The sequence below is a fragment of the Tetrao urogallus genome (assembly GCF_951394365.1).
Source record: "Tetrao urogallus genome assembly, chromosome: 20".
NCBI lineage: Eukaryota > Metazoa > Chordata > Aves > Galliformes > Phasianidae > Tetrao > Tetrao urogallus.
The window spans coordinates 5,207,710-5,233,960 of NC_136833.1; the positions used below are offsets into that span (position 1 = coordinate 5,207,710).

The window sequence follows — 26,251 nt, forward strand, 5'->3', positions numbered from 1 at the left end:
AGGCTGGCTCATTTACCATCCACTGTAAGAAGGAAAATAAGCATGGCGGTGTTTTAAAATTTAAAAAACAAAACAAAACAACGAAGCGGTTGTTTTAAATAATTTAATTTCTGATAGGTTTCCCAGGGACCCGTTTTCCCAGTGATGTATTTACTCTATAGATCCTCTCACTTTTGTCACCCGATGATTCCCCGCGCAATTGGCCAGCGGTGTTTTGATTCCTAACAAAGGGTGGCTTTGATCCATAGGGATTTGTGTAGCATGGCCTGGATGCAAAGATTCTGAAGAATTGCATTTACCTCACAACAGAAGCTATAGGGTTTGTAAAACGTGAATGGCAGCTGCGTGAGCTCACTGGCTGAAGTTTGGCTCGAGTCAGCAGAATGGAAGTTGGAGTTCATCTCAGCGTATTTTAGGAGGTCCTTTTCATTTAAAAACAATGATGGAACCTGTGGAAGTTTGTGGATGCATTTAACGCATTTGAAAGCGATGAACGGGACGCTTCTATTCAGGCCGGGGATGGTGCTTAACAATACATTGTACCTTTTTTGTTGTTGTTATATGCACAGACCTGAGAAAAGCCTTTTTTTTTTTCCTTCCTTTTGTATGGCAACTTGCTGTTGTTGTGGCTGCTGACTGCTCAGCACAATGTATTGTGAGGGGAATGTATGGTGTCCTGCGTCAGGCTTTTCTATCCCCTTTTTTTAATTTCCGAGTACAAAATTTCAATATGCAGGAGTAATATAATCATGTAATATAGGAGTAATATAGTATATAGTAATATATAGTAATATATTCGTGTTGTCTGCTGCTCAATGCATAGTTTCAGCTTGGCTTTCAAGGATTGCCTGCTCGTGCTTAATGGACACCGTGTTCCTTCTTCATAGAAGTACCATGCAATACAGGTGCCATGGTTGCACCATTAATTTAAAAACACATTTAACTCAATGAGAATGCAGTCAGCTCACCTGTGGTGGACAGCAAGTGTTTCTTAATTGGGACAGAATTAATAAGTGTAGGGCTGGTGGGAAACAGGGCACTCAGCCTCGTGCTGCTGGAGAAGGAGCAGTCGTGTGAAGATTGAAATAATAAAGAGGGATTTTGATAAGTTTTTGTGTGGCTGTTCGTTTGTTCTTACAATTCAACATGTGTGTGAATTGAGTGGCATAGCTGTACTCACTCATACGTGCATTGTATAGGAATAGTAATTGTGTTTTCTTTCCTTGTTCTTCACTAGTAAATAAATAGTCTGTGCAATCCTAATGACTTTTCCTGTCATGTACAACTGGATGCCTTTCTATGTAAGAGAGAAGATTTGGGTTTAGTTGGTGAATTTGGGTGAGTGGGTCTGAGTAAAAGGAGTGCGAGATGGAAGCGTGTTATGGCTCGTGGGACAAAGTGCACCAAATATGATGGATGTTTATGGCACGATTATGCTGTGGAAAAATAATGCTTTTCCTGATGTGGCAACAGATTGGTAATTGTAGATTCCTCACAGATAAGTTTCTGAATGGTTTTGTGAAGAAATATGAAAATAGTGTCCGTTCTTTTAGAGCCTGTGATTCTGCAAAGAAAAACTGCAGACAGTTTCATTTGGATCATAAATAATTGTATTCTTTTTTCTTTTCTTTTAGAAAAGATGCGAATGCTGCACTGCTGAGTAACTTTGAGGTATGTCTGTCTCCATCCTGATGCTGAACCAGCACTGTGATGCTGTGCTCAGTCGCCTGCACGCTTCTTTTTGAAGTGAGACCTGTCTGTGGTTATTGCTTTGTCCTCCTATTTTATTTGTTGTTAAGGAAAAAGAAAAAGGAAATCTGGAGAGTCTTATTTTCTAGTGTAGGTAAGTTTGTAATTACTCTCCTATCTCCAGAGTAAAGATGCATTTTTGGTGGGTTTTTTCTTTTAATGAGGTAGAAAGAAATTAGAGGGGATTTGATCCTTATATAGCTCCCTTCTGACTCAGGGTGTTCTGTGACTGTGATGTTCACACTTGGTTTAACTTCAGCCAGGTGACAGACAGCTCTCCATGCATTGTTTACGAAGGTGGCTTTTGAATGATTTCAGTAAACCGTATTTTTTCTTTATATTGGTTTAATGCTGAGGCTTAAAGTTGCACAGCTGTTTTATCCTATTCTGAAGCAAATCTTAAAGTGTTTTCTCTCAAGCTGTGTGTGTACAGCAAAACAACCGTCTGGTGGCTGTTAGAAGAGCTTTAATGAGGCACTTGGAGAGAGCTGTCTTACAAAGAAACAGATTTGAGCCACACTGGCACTAAGTATCTGCTCAAAATAAGCGTGCTATTGCAGTACAGAAGATAGCAAGTATTTCGGAGGTTATTTATTGCAAAATCATCTCTGCTTCCTTCTTTGGATGATGGAACTTTGGTATTACTGGGGCTCAGTTGTGGCATTGGCCCCATTTTGTAAAATCTGTGGGTGTCCCAAAGGGGTGGTGTGGAGCAGGGAGAACTGCAGAATCGGTTCATTGTGTTCTTTGGACAAAATTCTGTTCGGCTTTGTCTTGATGTTGGTGAATGTACCACATATGTTGAAAAAGAGCAGAAGGAAGTGGGGAAAATGAAGTTACTGATGAGTGCTTATTCAGCTTTCAGAGTGCAGTTGTCATGTGTGCAGCTTTCAGCCCTTTGCAGGAAGGGATTTGCAGTGCCTGCAGCTACGCTGGGCATGGCTTTTTACTGCTCTTCAAGTTACTGATTCCCTTAAAACTATGGACCTCTTTCTGTTTGCTTCTCTTTTCTTTGATGGCATAGCTAACATTCTCTTTATCAAGGTAATATTTTGCACAGAAAGTGGTGTTTGAAAGGAGTGTTCAAGGCTGATGCATTTAATGTTCTATGCCTGAATTTCTTTTGTGAGCTTGGCGTTGGTTTTTGATGCCTCATTGTCAGCAGTCATGTTGTCTTCATGTTGTCTGCTGCTCAATGCATAGTTTCAGCTTGGCTTTCAAGGATTGCCTGCTCGTGTTTAATGGACACCGTGTTCCTTTTTCATAGAAGTACCACACAAAGTAAATGCAGGGCTCCTAGCTGCTGTGTTGGTGTTTCTCACCATCTAGAAATGTTTGCATTTGTCCTTCTTAAGTTTATAGTTTCAGTGGAGCTTGAATTAAGCCAGTTACCAAGAAGAAGCACTAAGAAGTAATGTGTTACTGTGCTGTGGATATTGGCTTTGGATAATCTGTAAAGCAGAGGGAAAACATCTGAAGAAATTTCAACCAGATGTGGTGTAATATGGGAATCAAGCAGTAATTGTGAGGCTTTCTCAGTATTTTGCTGCTCATCTGACTGTGACACGTAAAGAAGTTGTGGTGTTGCAGCTGATCTGATAGTTGCAAAAATCAAAATGTTCTCCTTGCATTCAGGCTTATCCTCTGGGTCTCACTCATCATAAGGTGAAAGTGTTGCTGTTACATCTGAGGGAATTTTCTTTGGGCATCTTGTATTTAAATAGGAGCTGTGTGCCATCACAGTGGTGTATGTACAGCAGTGTATGTACCCCGCTCTGTTTAGGACGTGGGATAAGATAAACAGAATAGGTTTCTCCTGCTGATTTCTCTCCTAGGTCTCTTGGATAACATGTAATTAGTGCCAGGAATCTGTTTGCTCTTGCTTTGATGGATTTACACATCTCCTTATTCACCTTCCTGTTGCCAGAATATTTTCTCATTTTACCTGCTGGTGCAGTCAGCAAAGAAGCAATCCTTTTTGTAGTTTCAATTGCTTGCTAGGATTTTGGGTTGCTTGTTTTCCCAATGTCATATGTTTAGGTAAAATGCTCTCAAATGACTGCAAGCTTTTTTGTTTGCTTTTTTCTAGGTGTTCCAGCTACTCACTGATCTTAAGCAGCAGCGCAAAGAGAGTGGAAAAAGCAAGCAGAGCTCTGGTCAGCAGAATCTGAACACGATCATGTATGAGGTGGGTGACTGTAAAATACCCCCAGCTGCACTGATTCAAATTGTTAGGCCATTCTGCATCACCTTTACCCTCATTATTTTTTTTTTTTTGGTCAATTTTCATAATCTCTGGTCAGTTTATTCAGACTGTGGGCTGACTGCACTACAAGTGCGGAGCCTTGCAGCTGGTTCCATGTAGCGGTACTTTTGTCAGTGTGATTTATAAACTCAGATGTGTTGTGACGTGATCATAGCTTGGATATTTCTAGGGTCAGTCCTGGCTGCATTTTAGATCTCCTGTTGTTGGGTGTTGGATCACTGGATCCATCTGACTGCCCAGTTACTTTGTGCTCTCATTGCAGTTGTTCCCCCTTTCAGTGGGAGCAAGTAATGAAGCAGAGACATAAGTCTGACCTGGGTAATTTTAGGCTGAGCACTGGCTGCCAGGGAGGAGTTTGGAAACTGCAGACACCAAATATGCATCACCAGGCTTCTCCTTTCTCTGGAAGCTCCAGCTTCCCATCTTCCCAGATAACAGAGCACTGCCTGTCCTGCTGTAAGAAAGCTCATTTTCAGGAAGCTTTCTTTAGCTGAGATGTGCTTGCAGATCGCAGACTTTGGCTCTGATTAAAATTCTTTACAAAAGGAATAAACAAAAACCGTGGGGTTTTTTGTTCTGTTCTTGTTTTAGTGTTTGTTTGCTTGTTTGTTTTAGAGATGGCACATATTATACCCTTTTAAGACCCAGTCCAGAACTTGCTATTGTGTGATTAATTGATGATGCCATCTAAGCATGGTTTCAGAGCTGAGGCACAGATCACACTGGGTGTTTTCTTATAAACAGAATTAAACTAATAATTTCCAACTAGAATAGATTTTATCAGAAGAGCAAGGCACAGACGATTGGAATCACAAAATTACTACTACAAATATCGACAGCAGTTGGATGCCAGATTGGTAGCAAACGTTTAACCAATTGCTAGAAAGAGCTAATCACGTTGTATAATACAGATGTTAACATTTTGAATGCACCAAAGTAGCAAATTCGTAGCACACTTGAAATATGACCTCTTGTGTCCGTATCAGAGGACTGCATGAGCAGCACTGTGATTGGCAGCCAGTTGGAAGCAGATTGCCTTGCTTGCATGAGTGATCCCACTGAGTGGTGAAACTACTCGTGTGAAGAAGATTTGGCCTAGGCTTTGTTTTTCTATTAGTTCTGCCTTTGTTTGGATAGGTACAGAGCTGTAATTCCTATGCCTCAGATTCAACGAAATAGAGGCTTACCAAAAAAGCTAATTTAAATCTTCATGGAGACTGACAGTCTCTTCCTCTGCCTCTTTCAAACAGCTCAGAAAGACCCTGTGAGTATATATATTTTCATTTTCATTATTTTTATGCTGGCATGCAGCTTAAAGCTTTAATTACTTCACTGCTACATGTTAAATACCAATAGGATGCTCATTTTTTATCCAGGGAGCGAAGCTTGAAGTATAAACCCTGGGTACATTTTATTCTATGTTAGGCTGGAAGAGAACCAGATGTGTCATGCTACTGTTTCTGCTCATGCTGGGTATGTCCTGCTGAGTTCTGTGCTTGCATGTATCCATTGGTATTGAAGTAAGCAGACGCTGCTTGTTAAACGAGGAGCTGTGTTTTGGTGCACATCAGGCACTTCAGTTGGAGGTGTGGAAAAAGACAAACTTGGAGAAGAAAATGCTCCTTTAAACAGTTGTATTGAGTGACAATATGGTGTCAGCTGTCTTTGCTGGTAAATAAGAAGCCATTTTGTATGAAAAGGGCAGACAACTTGCAGCAGGAATCGTTGTTTGACCCCTTATTGTGCTTTTAAATGCGTTTCTCAGCAGCCCAGTGAACCTGGTCATTAAGAATACAGCAATCCATATTTGATCAACTCTCTTAAGCAGAAGTGCTGTTGAAGCCTATTTTTCTTTACCTAGGCTTGTAAAGTAACAAATTTTAATGGAAGTACGCAGGAAATACACTTGTATATCTTCTCATTTGACACGATGGTCTTGTAAAACTTTTTTTTCCCACTGTCTCGGTTTCTGCTGTGTAAACTCAATCAGCTGACTTGGTTGCAGACTGTTAAATATAAGTATTCACTTTAAAGACTTTCTGAGAATAGTTACGAGTGCAGAAGAAACGTCAGAGCATAACATACAGACTTAGAGATCCTGTGTTATTATTACAGCTGCTGTGTGCCTATGGTATCCTGGTTAATGTGCCTCATTGCTCCAGTTAGTTGGATGGGTTGAATGGTACTTGGAGGCTTTGTGTATAGCTGCACAGCATCAACAGCTGCAGATTTTCTTTTCTTAATTCAAAGCAGACTTTGCCAATGCTCTTTCAAATCCTTCAGTTGCTGACGCACGCAGTGCAGACAATGTGAGGATTTCCTGGACCTTTCTTTTGTTTCTCATTATTCCCAACTCTTCATTTTGGGCTACTTCCCATGCACAGACAGCCAGGAAATTGAGTTCGATTTATTTCTTTTTAAGAGCTATATTACCAGTACTGTTTTTCAATCTGCTCAGTTCCAGTTCCATAACGTATGATCTGCCTGCTAGGTGCTGTGTTGCTTTAAACAAAGGAGAGCAGATGTAACATGTTGCAGCAGTTAGTTGAGGCTGGTAAGTTTTATGTTAAAAATGGAGCAGAAATAAATGGTCTCAAGGCAGATGAACATTGCTGATACTGCACTAACCTTGCCAGATGTTCACAACCCAGCTAACCTGCTTCTATCAGCTTTAAGAAAGCAGTGCCAAGAACCTGTATAAAAAATGAAAACAGCTGTAGACTGGAGAGGCATTGCTAGCATTGTGCAACTGCAGTGCCTTCTAATGGATGAGCAGTGGGAGCATTCCTGGCACGGAATTCATTAAAACTTGGCAGGAGTTAAGTATGGTTTTAAAGATGAACAGTATTCAGCTTTTCCCAAGCGTTACGAGCTACAACAAAGCATTGAACGTGTGCACCTGTACCTTTTTCAGCTAGCTTTGAATCCGTTGGTTTTGAAATGATAAATAAAGCTGAGTGATGGTGTTCAGCACAGCTGTATCACAGTCTGAGCACCAAGTGAGATATTTAATCCAAATCAAGAAAGCAAATGCTTTCTAAAGATCACTCCTTGTCTGTAGCCTTCAGTTGGCAGCTTGGGTTCTGGGCAGAAGAAATGACCATCCAAAGCCACAGGGGGAGTCATCCAAGCTGTAATTGTAACCTGAAGTGTAATGAGCTCTCTGGGTATATCTGTGAAACGAATTCACAGGTTTCCTGGATAAGCACTAATATAATTTTCATTACATGAGGTTGAAGCTCTGTGTTGCCCATTTCTTACTCCATTGAGAAGTACCAGTAGAGTCTTAACTGAAGAAGGAAATGTGAGATCTGTGACAAAAAAAGTAAATAATAATTAGAAAAAGAACCTTTAAAAGCCAAAATGACAGTATGATTATTTTTTTTTGAGCGTTCTTCAAAAATGCCTGATTTCATAGCCAGCATGGGAAGAGAAGAGTAACTGGTGACTAATGCATACTTTCTTGCTATTCCTTGCAGACACTGAAATACATCTCAAAGACACCATGCAGATACCAGAGTCCTGAGACTGTCAAAGAGTTCCTCGCTGCAATGAAGGGCCATAAGCTGACCAAGTAAGTAGAGATCCATCCTTGAGCAGAAGTATAAATTAATAGGGGTGTTAGGAGGTTCTCACATACACAGTATGAGTCTGTCTGGTTTCGAGGAAGGTATTGGAAGCGTTTTGTCGTTTCAGTATTCATCCAGACATCTTTCCCCTCACTCATGAACACCTACAGGCATGAGGATTCCCTTGAGTTTGGCTGTGTTCACAAGTGTATTTTTCAGTACTTTATCATTTACTTTGTCAGTGCTTTGTTTTTAGTGTGCTTTCCCATTGTCCAAGCATGAAGTAGAATTCATGAAATGTTCTGAGGAAGCTGTAAGTGGGTTTCGAGCAAGATAAGAGAATGAAGAGAAACGAGCCAGAAACAAACCTGAAACAAAATCTGAGTTTATTATCCATGTTCTTATTTTTATGAACTTTCTTCATTTAAAAAAAACACCCAAAATCACTTTTATTCTGAAGAGGTGGAGAAAATGGCTGTGTTACAGGGAGGTAATGAATGCCTGTTACAGGTGTTTGGGAAGCCTGGTCTTCTGAAGCTAAGTGTCTCCTAAAGCTGTGAACCCCACATCCAATCTCAGGATTATGCTAATCAATGTTTAGCAAACTAAGATATACATCACCCATTTTTGTGCTACTTGTCAGCTATTATTAGTGCTCTGTAGGACTGTGGAGTTGCATGTTTCTATTACTGAAATGTGGCAATCCAGCATTCCCCCCTGCAGTCTTTTGTAAAGCTGAACATACAGTCCCTTATTATGGCAAGACCTGCCTAGAAAATCCAAGATTTCCATGGCAGTTACAAGAAGACTCAGGAGTAGTGTTTCTCTTTGGTGTGAATGCCTTTCATAGTACTAGTAATGCTTAATGCTGTCGGACACCTCTTTGGAGTGTAAAGTGAAGCCTGTTGTAAGTAATTAGAGCCAAACAAAATGGAATCAGAGGGCTGCTTGCCTGAATAGCTTTAATCAGTCATCTGCTTCTTAAAGCAAAAAACAAAGACTCAGTTGCTCCCGCATGACTGCTGTGAGGGATTAGTTCATGCTGTATGTACACTGACTGCATTTTTCTCAGCTGTTGGTTCTCGTAAGGATTTCATCCTCTGCAGAGGGGCTTTTGCTGATTTGGTTGTCACAAAAAGAAGTGCAAGTTGCGAGCAGTGCTACAATGCAAGGTTTTTCCTTGACAAAGCGCAGTTGAGTAGAAAGCAGACTCAGCCAGCTGTTCTGTTGACTTTTCAGTGACCCCTCTCTACAAATCGTTGTCCTCCCATTCAGTCTATCAGCAGCTCAGATCTCAGCGTCCCTAACCCCTGATAGAGGAGGCTGGAACTTGGAAGCTTTGTCATGAGTATTGTAACTTTGCTTGTAAGTGCTTTCCTTTGTGGAACAAAAGTTGCCAGGTCGGTGCCTTGCTGTCTAGCTTCTTGCAGCTCATTTTATAAAGTATGGTTCTAATTTATGTAGTGGGCAAGCTATCCTAATTATTTTCTGGATTCAGGCAAGGAGAAAATACTGTTTACTGTAAAGAGCTGAGTGTCTGCAAATCATAGAAGCACTGAATCATTAGGGTTAGAAAGGACCTCTCAGATCCCCAAGCCCATCCCGCTCCTCGATGCCCACGGCCCTCAGTGCCACATCTCTGCAGTTTTGAACACCTCCAAGGATGGTGACCCCACCACCTCCCTGTGCAGCTGTGCCACTGCAGCACCTCTCTTTCTGAGAAGAAATTTTTCCTATTTCCATCTCCTTTCTGATGGAATTTGACCAGGACCTCTGGGTTAGCTCTTAGAAAAAGGCGTGGGAGCTCTTTTACCGTGTTAGATACCTCTGTTTCCCAGGATCATCCATCTGATTATGAGAGTGAAGTACTAAGTAATATTGGGTCATAATGCAGAGAATTCCAGCTATAAATCTCTCACTGTCTTCCCATAGGGCCCCACTGTTCTGCAGATCTACTGAAATACTTGCCTTCCTAAGCCTGCTGCAGAGGTCAAAATTGTTAGAAGCTATAAATGAGTTTTTGACTATTTTTTTTTCTTCTCATGGCTGCCAGGAGTTGCCTTTGGTTTTAGATGTCATTTTCTCTGACTTTTTTCTCCGAATCAGAATCTGTAAGTGAAGCAAAAGAATTGCTCTCAGTAATTTCCTTCTGAGAGGTGGGGAAAAAAGGGGAGAGCAGAGAGCAAACCACCAGCGTAGGTTACGAATTTACAGCGTTCATCACTTATCAGAACTCAGATTGGACTGTGATACTTCAGTTTCTTGAGCATCCTTCACAATTTTACTTTCAGTCCTCTGGTAGAGAAGTTGCCAGCACTGTGATTGCCACGTACTTCACAAAATAAGAAACAGAACTGTTTAGTGTGGTCTTGGCACTTGGTTTCTTCTAATCTTTTCCATTCAGGCACTTCAAGCTAGAACTGTCAAGAGCACATCTGGCACCACTTCTTACCAAGCACAGAAGGCATATGTTATGCAATTACTATATAATGCACTATATGTTGAATGCTCTAAAGTATTAATGTCTCCAAGGAAATATTGAGCTTCCCTTTGGTCCATGTCCAAGACCATTTCAACACTGCTCAGTTGTTAAATGAAAAACTAAACGCTTTAATCAATTCCATTCCGTGGAATGGAGGTGTTATTTGTATGAAAGGCTTCGCTTGAGATTTCTTTCCAGTTAGCTGATGGAGAGCTTTCTTCCCCTTGGAGATGAAAGAATCCGCAGTGTTTGCTTCCATCATTTCACTGTAAATTACTTTTCCTCCCTCTGAAAGTAATGAACTCCGGAGTCTGTCGTTGCTACTTCCTTTCTGGATAAGGATCCAAAGAGCTAGCTCTCCCTTAACCTCCTAGATGCTCATACCGTATTTTTGTGGGTAACAGTTTTCTGAAGCAGCTGATTTAAGATCTCTTAGTTCTTAGTCTTTGCCCCAGCTGAGGGGACAGCAGCGTCTTCTGTTCTCTCCTTGTGAGAGAAATAGATGTGGCAGGTTTGGATACAGGCTGTTAATTAGCCTCTGCAATTTCTTTTCTAATGTGAGGACTCAGAGAGTTGTTGATCCATGCGGGGCTTTTATGACAAGGAGGATTTGCAGCTGTGTCTGAAGACGTGGTGGAGGTGCGTAGGACGAGACTTTTCCTGCTGAGCTGTTGCTGCTCTCAAGCACTAGGTTGTGCTAGAGTATCAGAATGTCTGGGTGGTGAAGAAAGGACAGACTCCATCCAGAGAAGCAACGATCTGTGGATTGAGGCACATTCATTTAAATAATGAATCTTTTAATTAAGCAAACGTTCTCTTTTTCCTGCCTTCCTCCTGCAGGTTACAGTACAGAACTCACTGCTGATCAGGCTGCTTGTGGTGTCCCAAGATAGAAGTTCTGGCTGCTGTCACAGAGCTGATAGTGTTGTGCTGGCAAATTGTGCAGTTTCTGTAAGATCATCCTGAAAGCCTTTGCTGATATTTGCTGCTGAAATTACCAGCATCTCAGGCCAACGCTGCTTTTCTGCTGGCACTCCTCTACTTTGTGATGCTTTCTTTTGACAGTGGCACATGCAGGGAGAAAAGAAAAGAGGCAGTTTTCCAATTAAATACATGTATTACATATAAATGCATGTAAAAACCATTTACACCTTTCAGAGTAATTTCAGATAGCTGCCCTGCTAAAAGGAGCAATTTCCAGGACAACTAAACGCGTTCTACTGATGTAGTCAGCAAAGTATGGCACAGCACGGCTTTTTCCTTGTCACCAGTTATTTTGGTTTAAAAAAAAAAAAATAGCAACTGTAGAACTGAGGGATTTCTTTTTTATAATGAAAAAACTCAGAACTGACATCATAGTGAGTTTTATTTTTACCTTGATGAGGCCTCGAGCTTTGGCTGATGCTGCAGTACAGTAAGCCGTGTTGTACTTGGAAATAAAGCAGCTAATTTTCCAGTTTTAGTCTCTGGAATAGTTTTTAAGGTGGTGTGAATGGCACCGCATGAAAAGAACATTTATTAAGCTCATGCTCTGTATTTGTGATTGAGTGAAAACTGGCTCTCCTGGTACCTCTTTCTGTTCCTGATAACCTGTCTTGGATCAAAATTAGGAATAATCAATTTTCCAATCCCTGAATATTATTAATATTATAAAAACAGGACATAGACTTGCACTTCTTGACTTGGAAGTTAACACGTTCAAGGAATTGCTGTGCTGAAAGTCAGTAGTGCTTTTAGAAAGTATTTTCCCCCATTGCTGCCAAAAACTACAACAAAGTTAAACCTCTACAATACTTAAGACTGAATGATTTCCTCTGTAATTTTTTTCTCCACTAAAGCTTTCAAAGTGAATATTCAGCACCGAGGGCAGGAGGATGGTGATAGTTTAACAACAGCATAAAGACAACTGCTGTTTCCCACTGAATCAATGTGCTTGGATTTAATCCTTTGCTCTGTAGCATTTTTTTTTTTGCATTCTGGTGCAGTTGTCAAGCCATAGAGCTCATCCTGGACGTGTGTGCCAGCACCAAAGACCCACATGGAGAGGACAGCCTGGTAGGTTTGTGCTGAGCATGCACAGACTGGGGCTGTGAGTGCACAGACAGCTCAGGGCCGCTCGTCCAAAAACCAAATCCTGTTCTGTTCAGACAGGAGTTGTCTTGGTTGACACGAGGCCATAGGATCTGCCTTACAGATCTGATGTTTTCAGTTAGTAACAAGGCACACTGCTAATGTGTACTGCTGTTATTTTATAATTTTCCCAGCAACTGGAATACACACATTCCTGAGGATAAATCTGGCTTTGCGGTTGCAGATGTTTTAGGGCTTTTTTTAGCTCTGTGTGCTGTATCTTGGCACAAATACTGTTCTCTTCTTAACTATGCCTTTAGATCTTACTGGTAACTTACTTTTTCTTCCTAGAAAGCCGAGATATATGTGCATTTAGGTGCAGTCTGGGAGTTCAGTAGGTGGAGGTGGGGAAGCAGTGCTCAGCCTCATGCAATAACTGCCATTTGGAGATTTCTCCCTATGCAGGTCCCATAGGAGGCTGCATGCAGGTGATCATGATTACCAAACCCCTTTCAGCTGTCACTCATCTTCTGTATGTATTCCATCTCCTGAACAAGCAGCTTTCATGTTCCAAACAGAGTTAGTAAAATCTAGACAGTTCAGGAGATACAAAGACACACCTTTCGTGGGAAATTGTGCTGGAAATACTTCTCACTTTCTCTTTAGATGAAGGAAACTTTCTTTCTTCTTTCTGTTTAATGGGCGTGAGTGTAAATATGGTTGCTGTACAAAGTGAAGAGGTAGATTCATCTGCATTGGAAAGAGTTCCTTGCATTTTTTAGATGTAATGAAGCATGAGCTAAATTCAGGCATGTTCTGCTTGTGCCCATGCAAAATGCTGCAGTCAGCACTGACACTGGTGCGTGTGCAAGCTTGCAGTGTTTGACTTCCTTGGAGCTTATTTCTGATGGAGGTGAGTATCCATGTTATGTACGTGCTATCAAGAAATGAGTGGTGCACAGAGGTCAGTTTTTGATACCAGCATCAAGCAAAATGAGTGCAGTGGGTGCCGAGCTTCAGCTAGCATTGCATGGAGCAATACACTGCTTGCTGTTAATGGCAGGGGCTGAGGATTGCAATCTTGTGGAGAAACAGAGGTGTTTTGTGAGTGTTTGCTGTAAGAGTACACTGAGGGTGCCCTTCTGGTCAGTGTGTTTATTATGTGAGGGGAAGATCAGAAGGTGCATACAGGAAGAAGGGTTAGGAGCAAAGCTTCACAAGGATCCCCAGAGGTGAGCTCAGATTACATGTGTGCTTGGAGCAAATTTCTGTGCTGCTGCCATGGACCTCCCAAGGAAGCAGAAGTCATATTGATGTCCTGTACACGCGTGCTTGGTGTTTCCTAAGCAATCTTAGCAGATGGATATTTACTGAACAGAAAATAGAAGATGTTATTGATCTTTATTGCAGACTGGCACAAAAACATCTACCCGTGCTGGTAGCTGGTGTGCCACACTAGTATCAGCGTGCTTGTCCTTATGACTTCATTTGCAGTCTGCTATCTCGTTGTCACCTTAAAAGTCTTTTGCCAGAATAAAATAATGTCCATCTTCATTTAAACCATCCTAATCAGAATGATGTTTGGATTGATCAGCAGCTCTCTGGCTGGGTACCAGTTTCCAGATGGTCGTTTCTGTGTCACCATATTCGGGCTCTCTATAAATAAAGCAAATACATTGCTTATATCATTATCAGATAGTGTTAATATGCCTAAAGGTTGTTACTTTTCAGCATTAATTAGTGTTTGTAGTTTCTAAAACCCTGCAACCTTCCTCAAGCACCCTCAGAAGCAAGATGTCACTTATGTCACGTTTGGTTCTGTGCACCCTGCTGCTAATTCCTTTTTGATGTTCTGAGTCATTTTTCCAGTGGGGAGCTTTGCAGATCCAAAACAGGCATGAAGTTTTTCAGATAAAACATTTTAATTACTTGCAAATTAGCTTTCATTCTTTTGTGTATGTTTTGCAAACTGGGAATATTCTGAACCATGCAGTCTTTGCTGACGTAATGCTGCTGCGATCGGTTTGTCCTGTCCGTGTAACTTCTGCCTATTTCCTAATAATTTATAATAATGTTAATGGCTTATAAGCAAGTAAACCTTTAGGAGGTGACCTTTTACTCTCTGCTGCATTTCTAGTCTTCAGGAAGTAAGAGCAGTTTCACTAATTGATTGTTTCAGTCATGTTGTATAATTGCTTTTAATTCATTTCCGCTGTTGCCTGCTCTGCCAGTAATCTCACTGTAATAAACAAGATGGAGCTCTACCTGTTGTAAAATACCTCTGGATAAGTGAAGTTTGCATTTCTTAGCACAGACACGCTGTGACTTCAGTTATTTGATCCTGATTCTTTAGTTCTGACATTTTGTCAGCAAAAGACTGAGGCACAGACGTGTGCTTGGCCAGGTCCTGTAAAGCAAACAACGTGGCAAGCCAGGAGCAGAACACCAGCTTCTGTGTCTCCATCAAGTGCTGCAGGCACTGAACCACGCAGTTTCCTGGCTCTTGAGGAAAAAGCAGTAAATGTTTCATACATTTATTCAGGTGAATGAGACAGGTTCTTTGTGTGTTTAGATGTTGTTAATATTCTTTACCCGGTTTTGTTAGGACTTCTGCTTTTATGGGAGGTGATATCTTTTGTTACAATTTGATGTGGGTAGGTTTTTGGGTTGTTTCTTTTTTTCCCTCTTACTGATTTCTGAAATGATCTGTTACAAATCGTAAGGGTTTTCAGTGCTTGTCTCAAATCTGTGTTAAGATTTTATTTCTTCCTTTCCTTGCTTTTGACAGCAGTAAATTGCAGCAGCAATTAATATTTTGGTTTGGACACTAAGGCAGCCAACACAGCATAGTCTCTTGTTGTAAACACAAAGCTGCTGAGTAAATACATACAAGTGATTAGGAAGGGGAAACAAAGGCAGCTCGCTCACTGCTTCCTACCAATGGAAGGGTATTTGGCTTTCATCCTTGATTCTCCAAAACCAAAGCAAACTCAGAGCTTGGGGTCACCAAGCTAATTCTGTTCCCTTTGTGTGGTCTGTATATCCACAGCTTTCAGACTAAATCCTGCACTGCCAACAGGTTTGTTAACAGAAGAAGGAAGAAAATGTAAGCAGTTATTCTGCAGAAGGGAAGAGAGAATGCAGTTGCTGCAGTAGGAATTGCCCTTGACACAGTGATTTATAAGAGTTGACACAAAGGACCTTCTCCCTACTGTCTTATGTTTCAGCTGCTTGGATGGATGTGCCTTTTGGTTCCTGAATGGAAGAACAGATCTCTTTCAGAGCAGTGCAAAGAGAAGGAGCAGGCCTGGCTGCAGTCCATGCCCACGTGGTCCTTTTCTCCACTATTTTATGGTGCCTTCAGCATACAGCAATGTCTGCTGCCATGTACTATCTTACACTGACAAAACCCACCTCCTATACAGTGCTTACCATTAATTGTAGCCTCTCAATCTATAAAATGGGCTTAGTGGCCTTTGTGATGTTGTAGAAGACACGCAGGTAGGTCCAGGCAAACTCTGGGAACTATTTTAATGGGTGGTTTTTCTCTGGAATGGCATTCTCACCACCATGTTGTTATGGCCAGGTGGGTGAAACAGGGCTGTTAGAATCACTCAGTTGGATGGGTACGTGAAGGGCCTTGTTCTTTCTGGGAATCAGCTGATGGCCTTTGGAAGCTCTGTGTTCAGTGTAGTCACCAGAGCAATGTCACTGTCAGAGAATCCTCCTGATGAGTGTGAACACACCATGGTCTGGGAAGGTTTCCTGGTGCTCATGTGTGAATGGTACATTATCCAGGTCCTTACAATGTTAGAAGCTGTTGCTGGTGTTGGCTTTCAGAGGCAGCTGGTGCCAGAGGCTGTGTGCAGTGAGGCGGTCTCTGAAGTGTCTGCAGACACGTAAGCACTGACCTGCTGCTCATAAAGCCCAGGGCTGGGGATTACAGCCTCTGTGCTCTCCTGAGAGCTGCAAGGTTTCCTTTCAAAACCACCCACAGGTCCAATAAATCACAGGGAGACTCTTCTGTAAGCATGCATTAAGGATGCCCTTTGAATAATGGTAAATTTGGGGTTTTAGCTCTTCGCAACTGCAGTTTGTGTGAACTGCACCTCTTCTCTTTAACACAAACGTATGTGATAAAGAGGTACTGTGTAAACATAGGGTATATTCCCTCCTAACAGCTGGGTAATAGTCAGTAATGATTATTTCAAAAATGTTCTTGTTCAGGTCTTTTTACTTCTTTTATTTACATGCTGTACCTGTATTTTTATCATTAAGTGCTTTTGGTACGGTTTCATATATCCTTTTAACCATCTGTTATATCTTAAGCAATGCTATGTTATGTTTTTCTGCTCTGAAACACAAAAACCAGCTCAGGTTGTTGCCCAGGCTGCTATTCTGTGATCAATGTTAATGTGATCTGAAATTAATGAAATATGCAGTGCTGGCTTATGTCAGTTGTTTTTTCTTTTGACTTTGCTGTTGGGATGATTTCTATTTCAGTAGGGTGTAAAGTGAGCAATTTGGAACTGTTGCTCAAATGTGGTTTGAATTGTATGCAAATACTTGTTTGTTCACATCTTCATCCTCCCTTCCTGCTCCCTCTGCTCCCCCCCGAAAAACTAAAGGTAAAGGCCACTGGCATGTTCTCCCTTGTACCTGTTTTTTCCTGTTTTTAATGACCAGGATGTTTCAGATGATATTCATGAGGTTCCTTGATGCAGAAGCAGAGTTAATGGCTGTTTGGCCAAAAAGAAGCCAGAAAATTCAGCCAGTGGGGCTGAGTGAACGTAATGGTGGTTCTGGATGGTACCAGGAGTTCTGCCGCTGGGTTCAGTGGTGCTCAGCTCTCTCTATTACAGCATTTTGTGTTTAAATACCAACGTCAAACTGATTTTTTACTGACTTTTTTTCCCCCTATGCTTCTGTCCAGAGGCATAAGTGCAGAAGTATTGGCCTTTGCCCATTGTAATAGCATAAGAAAAAGGCCTGAGCTTTGTGGGTTGCAGACAGCACATGTGGCCATGTGGTTACAAGCTTTTTTTTTTTCACCTTTGCAATTTCATTGTGCTAAAGGAATAAATAAATTATTGCCATTTGGCTGCTGTGTTGTGACTTCTTAGGTATGATAATAGTTCTTGTGGTCATTTGTTATGGAGAAAGCTGCTGTGACTTTGACAAGTTGTTCAGCATTGTTGTGCAGCAATTAACAAAGTAACTGTGTTTATTAGAGATTGCACTGGCAAGTATGTGATCTAAGGGCTTGTGCCTTGCTAAATTAGACTTAGGTGGCAACAACAATGTGTCTAGACACAAGGAATGACTGTACTTAAAATGCCCAAATTGTCGTGGCAATTAAGGTATGAAACCACACCACAAACTGTGTCACAATTACCCTCGGCAGTGGGCTTTTCATCCTTAAATTATCAGGAATGTGTTTGTATCTTAACAGTCGTTTTGGGGGACCCTCAAATTGTATGGTAACACGGATTGTTTGGCACTTTGCACACAGGGCTGAAAAGCTGCAGTTGCTGAACCACAGGCCTGTGACAGCAGTTGAAATACAGCTGGTAAGTAACAATGCTCCTGACTGTTCAGAGCTTAAATGGAAGCAGCTTTAACCTTGAAGATCAGTTGAGTAATTACTTTCTCATGGTCGGTGATTGAATACATCCCTTTATATGTTTCTTTACATTCATGGTTCCTAATCCCCTCCGCTTCCTCTGGGAGTCTTCCCATAGAGACTCGCCCATCTTTCTCTTGGACAGATTCTCCACCCCTATGTTTGCTTCAGTGTCATATTGAAAATGCCCAACAGAATCATTAACAGTTGATTACAGTGCTGTAAGACTGTATTTACCCAAGTCTTCGTTGCTGCTCTATAATCAGGGACTTTGCTTCTTGACAGCTGTCATGACACGATTGCTTTTATGACAGGGTTTTATCTTAGGGTAAAACCAAGCACACTAAAAAGGAAGGAGCAATGATGGATATGGTATCTGAGCAGTTGTGCAGAATGAGAAATGGGCGTGAGACAACCTTCGAATGGAAAGTAGCTATCATCAGTCTGTTAAGCATGATTCAGTTGTAAAGAAGGATTGCTGCTAAGTGGAAATAGATGGACTGTGTTCTCTGAAGGTCTCTTTGGGGGATGCAAAATCTCATCATAAAGAAATTATTATGATAAAGATATTTTAATAAAGATCTCTTACATTCAGAACATCTGCTTATAATCATATCCTGAAACCAATTACGTGGTAACAGGATCATATTTTGCTGAAAAAAAGGGAAGGTTTGAAGAGATACCAGCAGGGCTGTGTTTCTTTTGTACCATGGAGCAGACACTGCAGTGCTGAGGGCATCTCATTCCACAATGCTTCCAGTGAAGGAATTTGTTCTGCCTTCTGTTATTGAAGAGATCAGTGTCAGTCTTGTCATCAACCCAACCAAGAGTGTCAGACCTTCCTGAGTTGTGCCTAGGAAGTTGCTTGTAAGCAGTGGCATTGGGCCTCTCTCATAGCTCTGTTCACTTCACGTGCTTTAGACGTGCATCCATTTTATGGCTGTCTAGGCAGTATCCTGTCTCTTTTTTTTTTTTTTTTGGCCTTCCTGAAATGCAGTGATCTTTTAGTGGCTTGCAGATAACTGCATTTTTGTCCCTTTTTCCTCCTGCCTTCAGTTCCCAATTCTTACCTATCATTGAGGTATAGAAATTAGTGTTGCTGTTGAAGTCCAGGAGGCAAGCACAAAAAAATGGAGCTTTATAGTAGAGGAAATATTTAAAGAGAGGCCAAGCTCATTGCTAAAACTTACAGAATATAGATATAAGGGATTGGAGTTCAATTTGAGTTTGTTCCTGATGTGTAACCATTCTCAGATGATCAAAAGCAACTTGTGGAAACTAATATGGATGCATTTGGGCATTGATCTGAGTTTGTAAAGGCACAGAGGTGTTGGAAAAGCAGTTACTTCTGTTACATTACTGTACCCCTGTAATTTCCAGTGCAGGTTTCTCTAAAAACTAGGATTACAGTAGGCTAGATCGACTGGTTAACACTATGTTAAATTATCCCCCAAATTGCAGTTCATAACTCTTTCATCAAAGCCCATCAGAGTCTTTTGAGCACAAAATAACTGCTAGGAAGCTGCAAGGCACTGAGCCTAGCAGCCATAGCAAGGAAATGATTGTGACTTTGGATTGCTGCGATGAATCATTTGTTTTCTGGTGAGGGCAGGGGAAAGAAATTGTGGCAGTGCAATGTCTTTGAACGTAGAAAACCTCTGTTCTCAGAGCATCTTTGAGCATGTGGTAACAGCGAGCTGTGGAGGCTTACCAGCACTGTTCTTTGATGTCAGCAGGGAGCAGATTACCCATGCTTGGATTTCATGCTGGCAAGTCGATTCACTGCGATCGATGGATGAGACAGCATGCAGAGCTGTGAATGCCAGGTGTAAAATTGATTCTCTTCTCACTGAACCAGGCCCTGCCACTCAAGAGCTTGGAGCCCCTCGCTGGATATAAAACCAGAAATTTCTGACCATTTCGTACAGTGGAGGCAAATCCATTTGTTTTTCTCTAAAGCCAGTTTTCAAATACCAAATAAGCCACATTCCTGTCACTCCATTGCCCATCTCCATCGCTCCATTGCTGCCTCAAACTTGTGTTCATGGTTGCCTGTCCATGGAATGGAGTCAGATTTACCTGACGTGCTTTTAACAGCTGATGGGAGAGGATAGTTACGTTAACAAGAAAATTTGTTCAGATGTTTTGCTGTCGAGTTCTTTCATAATTCTTTTTACATAAATTGCCGCATTGTTCCTATTTGCCTCTTCAGGCCTGCGTGCCAGGATTTATTTCCAAACAACAATAGCAAGAAAAGGAGCATGAAATTCTAATTCGTATCCCACTGGGTAAAACACTGTACACATCACAGCTATCTTGACCTCCTGCTTTAATCTATAACATATGTTGTTCCCGGCTCAGCGATTCACAGAGGAGAAGAAAAGCTGGTGGTGTTGATCTAACCATGACACTTAATGGGTTTGTAGATTAAGCATCTTCTAATGACCATATTGCTCCACATTCTTCTCTCTCAATGGAAAAATGGACTTTAATTCTGTGCTTTTTAAAACAAGTTTTCCATCTTGGAGAGGTTTGTACCTCTTGATGTCAGACTGGTTGCACAGGGCACACATGATTGTCTTTTATTATTTAACAGGAAATAATAATGCAATGTACTCTGCTGGAAAATGGAAGATGTTAGAGAATTGAGACAGTTCATTTTCTCAACAATATCTCTTGCTTCCCACTTTGCATAGTTGGTTAGTTATCTCTGAGCAACATTGGTTCAATCATTCACTCTTTTACCTCTTTTTTTTATGTTCTTTTTTCTGTTACCATGTTGGTGCTGAACTACTTGGAATTACTGCTAAGGTAGAAAATAGCAGCCACTTTCTCATAAAGTCATACCTTCTAAACTGGAGGTGAATTATGTGCTTGATAGCTTTGAAAGTGATTAGATTCCTATTTCCTTTTTAGTTATAGTTTACTGATTTGTGAGTTTTTTAAATAGAATTCTTAGGTTATTATTCAAATAAAAATAGCCTTTAACCCAAAGGCTGTTCTGTTGAGCACGGCTGAGTTTTGTTACCTATCAAATGTTACTTATCTTGGGAGTTTCTCTGTTCTTCCAGAACTTTCTTAGAGTCCTTTGGTGTGTGCCTCTACTCATTCTTCAGTATTTGCAGCACATTGCCTTATCCTGGGAGGCTGATGGAAGGAGACCTGCATTTGAAAGCTTCAAATAAGCACAGTGAGGATGGGGTTTCTTATAGGTTGACGTTACTTTGGTTAGCAGAAAAGATGAGGTACAATTATAGTTAGTGATAGCACGTCCCTAAGATGTTTGATAGAGAGTAAATGTTTGATAAATAAATCTATACAAGTAAGTGTACGTCTGTGTCCTTACTGTGTGCTCATACGTGCACATGAGCACAAAGATTTTCGTTCTGATGTTTATGTTCTGAACAGCAAAGCCATCGCTGATGTCTGAAATTGCCTTGATAGTTAGGGGTTATTTTCTGGTTTCTGTAAAACCTTCTGCAGTTCACTTCTTGCCACGAGGCCTTAGCAGCACGTTGCGACCGGGCTCAACGCCTTAATTTGATTCTGTTAGTCTTCTGATTTGGAAACTGAGGTTGTTTTGTGCCTCTGAGAAATTTATACATAGTACTGGATTAAAAAAAAAAAAAGAGAAGAAAAGAAAACTACTATGAAATTGTGCAGCTGGGAAAGGCTGCATGGTAGTAAAATATCCCACATACGCGTTTGTTTAATGAATGCAGCTCTGGTTCCCAGTAGCGGTTACATTGCTGAGAGAGGCATCTGCCACAGCTTAATTCTGCAGCTGATGAATGATTTGCCTTTCCATTCTCTCGTAACAAGAGTCGAGTGATGGATGATGAGCGCGTGTTTTGTTTTGCTGCACAGAAAATCCGTGCACGCAGATGTGTGTGGAGAAGAGGAATGGAATTGGTGGGTAGCAAGAGATGCTGCGATGGGCTCTCAGAAAGCCCAGTCTGTGGGAGAAGAGTTTGGTAGAGTTTGATACTGACTGCTCATGGATGCTCGGGGGGGTGGAAGATGAGGCATGGGTGGTTGCTGTCTTTTGGATGCGCTTTCCATTTAGTAAACATTTGCCTGTTTTTGAGCAGTTGAGCTTCAAGTCCTCGTAAGTCTGTTGGGCCTCTCAGGCACTTGAAACCAATCTGATAGCTGTGGCTTACTGAGGTGCTTTGAGCAGGTGAAGTACTGAGGAATAGGCTTCTAAGTAAAGATAGCAGCACTCAGAGCTGAGCAGTACAGCAGCTTCAGCTGTTACCAGGAATTTGTATATATTCCTCAGTCCTGACACATTTTTAATAACAAAGAAATGTAACTTCAGGTGCTCAGGGTTGAAAAGTACCCACTTCCTGCAGGGTGCATGTGCTTCCATTTATTTGATCAGTAAGCATTTCGTTCCAATTACGTTACCACATGTCCTTGTTTCCTTCTTTGGTCTTATACATCATATTGGTTAGAGTGTTAGCTGAGGGAAAATGAAAATTTTTTACTGCATGATGAGATTGCAATTAGAATGAACTGTTACAGACACTGAAGTTACTATTGAAGCCTGAGTTGAACTTAACCACACAGTTGCATTTCATACCAAATTCATTCTGTATGTATTTACAGTTAGGGTTGATAGGCTATAATATTTGCTAAAACAGCCTACACTAGTTATTTTGGAGTAGCATAAACTTGAATGCTGAAGGAGTGATGACATGGGATTTATTTATGACAAGAAGCAGCACAGATAACGTGGCCAACTGCCTTTCTCTTGTGTTCGTGTCAAGAAAAGTTTGTTCTCAGCCCTCTGGAAGGGACATGCTTGTCTTGCTGCACATGAGGATGCTTTTGTCTATAAACTGTGGCACTGTAACATTGCCCAATGCTGTTAGTTGTCTGAGTATCAAGAATCCAGTGTTTCAGTAGATTTGAATTCAGAGCTTTGGGGATGATCCTCCACCGTTTCACGTGGCACCATTTCCATTTGCCTTGTGTGGCACTGCCAACATAAACATCTTACATCACCCACTTACTAAAAACATTTGCATTTTTGTTTTCCCTAGTATAAACTTTGCATTCCTGACTGCTTACAGTCTGAATCTGTTGCTTGAGCAGTTTCAGGCAATTGCAAGCTAGAAGTTAGCAGGGCTTTTTCATGCATATTTTTTCCTGTATTGGTAAAATTCGTGCTGAAAAGTCAGATGTTGAGCACTGCTGCTCCTTTTTTCTCCTCTTCTGCTTTCCCTTGTGCATGTTTTCTCTTCTGAGTATCATAACCTTATTTCCTTGTCCTTTCCATAGCAAAGGTATCATGGTTACGAATCAGTGAACACTGCAAACATCTGTTGAATCTGAGTCACCTTCTGCTTCCCCTGTGATTTCTGGTTTCCTTTAGAGCAGTTTCATTTGTCTCTTTGTCTGCACACTCTCTGTGCTTGACTTTTGGGTTTTTCTCTTTGGCATGCTGCTTTGCTGCTTCTTTATTGCTTGTGTTTTCCTAACTCTCATGCTGTTTCTCTGGAAGAATTGATTTTTATAGCTGGTGCTTTTGATCTTTTGTACTTTTGAGTAGCATCACAGCCAAATAGCTCTGAAATATCAGCACTGTGTCCATCCTGCCAAAACGCAGACCTTTATCAGTAGTTGCTGGTGTAAGAGCTGGCAGTAAGGATGCACGGAGCTCAGGCACCGAGAGATGAGCCTGCAGTGAATTTGCTGCAGCAACTGAAGGAATTACCTCTTCCCTCTGACAGATGCTACAGATCTGTCAACAGAAGGGAATTTGGAGATGCATCACCTCCAGCATCTTATTTTGAAGGAGTTTTTTTGAGCAGTTCAATCTGAGACATCAGTTACAGCACCAGTGCATTTTGGAACACAGGAGGCTAATCTTTTCATCAACTTTCTGCGAGGGTGTGATTTCTTAAGCTGCCAGCACAGCCACCAGAGCTCATCAGTCAGTGTCCCGAGCAGCATCTGAGTCCTGCAGTCTTGTGTTCAACCAGTTCAAATGACACTGACATGGGTGTTCATAGTAAGAGCTGGGGGGTTACTCTTCAGCGCTCAGCAGCATGTAAGAAACAGTGATCAGACTTGCAAGTACGATTTGTCATCAGTGCCAAAGTTGAGAAGGGTTGCTGCTGGTCTGGCAATCGCTGTTATTTGTTAAAGTTCTGATCAGGGCCTTGTGTTTAACTTGAGTTGTTAAGTACCTAAAGGTTCAGGAAGTGTCTGCCTGGAGAGGTGGTGGATGCCTCACCTGTGGAGACACTCATGGTCAGGCTGGAGGGGCTGTGAGCACTGATGGGGCTGTGGGTGTCTGTGTGCACTGCAGGGAGTGGGACCAGATGGCCTTTAGGAGTCCCTTCCAACTGAAGTGATTTGATGATTCTCTGGTTCTGTAAGAAGTGTATGGCAAAGAAAGGGAATGGAGATAACCCAGGGAGGGATAAAACTTAAATAGGGCTTAAGAGGGGCAGACTTCAAATGACCCAATAAGTCAGATCTAACCCAGGTGAGTTGCCAGCTTTCTGAAGATCTGGAAGCAATAACAAGTGCAGGAGACATTGGCCTGAGAGTTGAATCAACCTCAGGCAATTTTACCTGTCTCAAAGATGTCCATGGAGATTTTCAAGAACTGTGGAGATGTGGCACTGAGGGACCTGGTTGGAGGTATGGTGGGGGTTGGGAATCTTAGTGGTCTTCCCAACCTTAATGATTCTGTGATGTGGGCTTTTTCTTTGTTAGCTTTGTTCACTTCCTGCTGCTGTGGTGCTGTCACCTTCAAAGCTGAATGCAGCAGTCATTAATAACACTACAGTAATAATCCTATCCAAAAAGCAGGTTCACAGCCCTCTACAAAACTGAGCAGCATAGATCTGGGGAGTAATGGCTGTGTCAGCAGAATTGGCAACAAAGACTGTATTTATGCACTGCAGCGCATTTCGTTGTGTAGTGTTGATGCTCCAAGGTATTCCAGTTAACCTGCCCACATGATCAACTCTGAGAAGCAGCCCTGAAGGCCATTATCTGGTACCACTTCAATAGCTGCAACAGTTGCTTACACAGAAGGGTAATGCTAGGAGTGTTCTTAGCATATCTCAACTTGTAATATATACTGTGACAGCTGACAGGAATGAGAGCCAAAGCTATTTTTCAAGGCAGGGTCCTACAACAGTTCCTGAGCTAACCATGGTTTGAAAGCCACTCCATAGAGGATTTCAGCCTTTGATCAGCACAGCTCCCAGAAAGTCATCTGCAAATGGATATTTGTCTGTCTTTTGCTACATGAGTGGATTGCAGCTTGCTTGCTTTCCTCTCATCAAGGGGCTGTGGGTAATGGCTGCTGGAAGATGACCCGATTGTGCAGAGAGGACTCACAGGGCATGTCACAGGACATGGAGAGGAGGGGGGAAGGTAATTGAATATACTCTGGTTTTTTTAGAAGGCAAGATGCATCTGAATGGCTGATAATTTGCAGCTAGAAATGATTAAACTACATTGACTCGGAACCATAATTAATGTAAATCACCGCGCTTCAAAGGACATTTTAAAGGACTTTGCATAAAAGAAGCAAATCTCAAATCCCGCAGTCCTAATTGGTTTCATTTGCGTTTGAAGAGTTCATTTGGCTTATGCCTGCAGTCCTCTGACAAGCTTTTCCTTTTAGCAGCTGCCTATAAATTAGGGCAGTTGTTTTTACTGGTAGCAGCGATATGAGAGTTCCCGCAGCTCCACAGTGAGAGTAGGTCCCTAATTAATCTTATAGAATTTTATTGGTGATTCATGACAGCACGTTTTGTGTTGCTCAGAGCTTTTGTACGTTTTCATACTCTGGAAATTCACAGTCAAAATAAGTTCAAAGAACATGTGGCTGCTCCAGGTTGTGGTGTGATTGCTTTCCTTCAAGGTGCTGGATGAGATACCCAGATTCAGGTAAGCAGTCTCATGTTATCTCATTTCACTTATCACAAGAACACACGGCTTTGCCCAGGAACTTGGGAAATGAGGTCTGGAAGGCAGCTCTGCAGACGGGCTAATGAAAGGCCTGGGTCAAAATGGAGATGAATGGGTTGGGAAAGATTTAAGGAGAAAATGGAGAGTGAAGGTTGTATTGAGTGTGCTGCTTTCCTTGTTTTGGAGAAAGCAGGGTCTCATTATGGAGTGCTTGTCCTGGTTAACAGTGGAGCTCTTCATTCTTCTGAAAATTCCAAGAGTTCCACTTTGTTGGAGCTCATTACAAAAGCACTCTGCAATGTCTTTCATCCATTGAAAATAGTGTTTCCCAATTAGTTCAGTCCTTTGGTTTGGAGCTGAGGGCAGAAGTATGGGTTTAATGACTCCAGTGGATTGTTTTTGGCCTGCAGATGGTAGAAGAAAGCGAGGAAAGGCTGACAGAGGAGCAGATCGAGTCGCTTCTCCAGACAGTCGCCAGCATTCTTCCAGGGGATCCAGAAGAACAGCAGAGGGACTCAGCGATGGAAACTGAAGGCAGAGGTGGCCAATAG

At 41.7% G+C, this 26,251-nt stretch overlaps 1 protein-coding gene across 1 annotated transcript; it reads left to right on the forward strand.

Annotated features, from left to right (window-relative positions):
* Positions 1 to 327: 327 nt before the first annotated feature.
* CRCP (CGRP receptor component) lies at positions 328 to 26,251 on the forward strand (the record flags this gene model as incomplete). The annotated part of the gene is made up of 6 exons (XM_079545284.1): positions 328 to 419; positions 1,635 to 1,671; positions 3,839 to 3,937; positions 7,495 to 7,589; positions 17,649 to 17,706; positions 26,111 to 26,251. Coding segments are annotated over 6 exons (522 nt in total), but the record flags the coding sequence as incomplete, so codon positions are not given.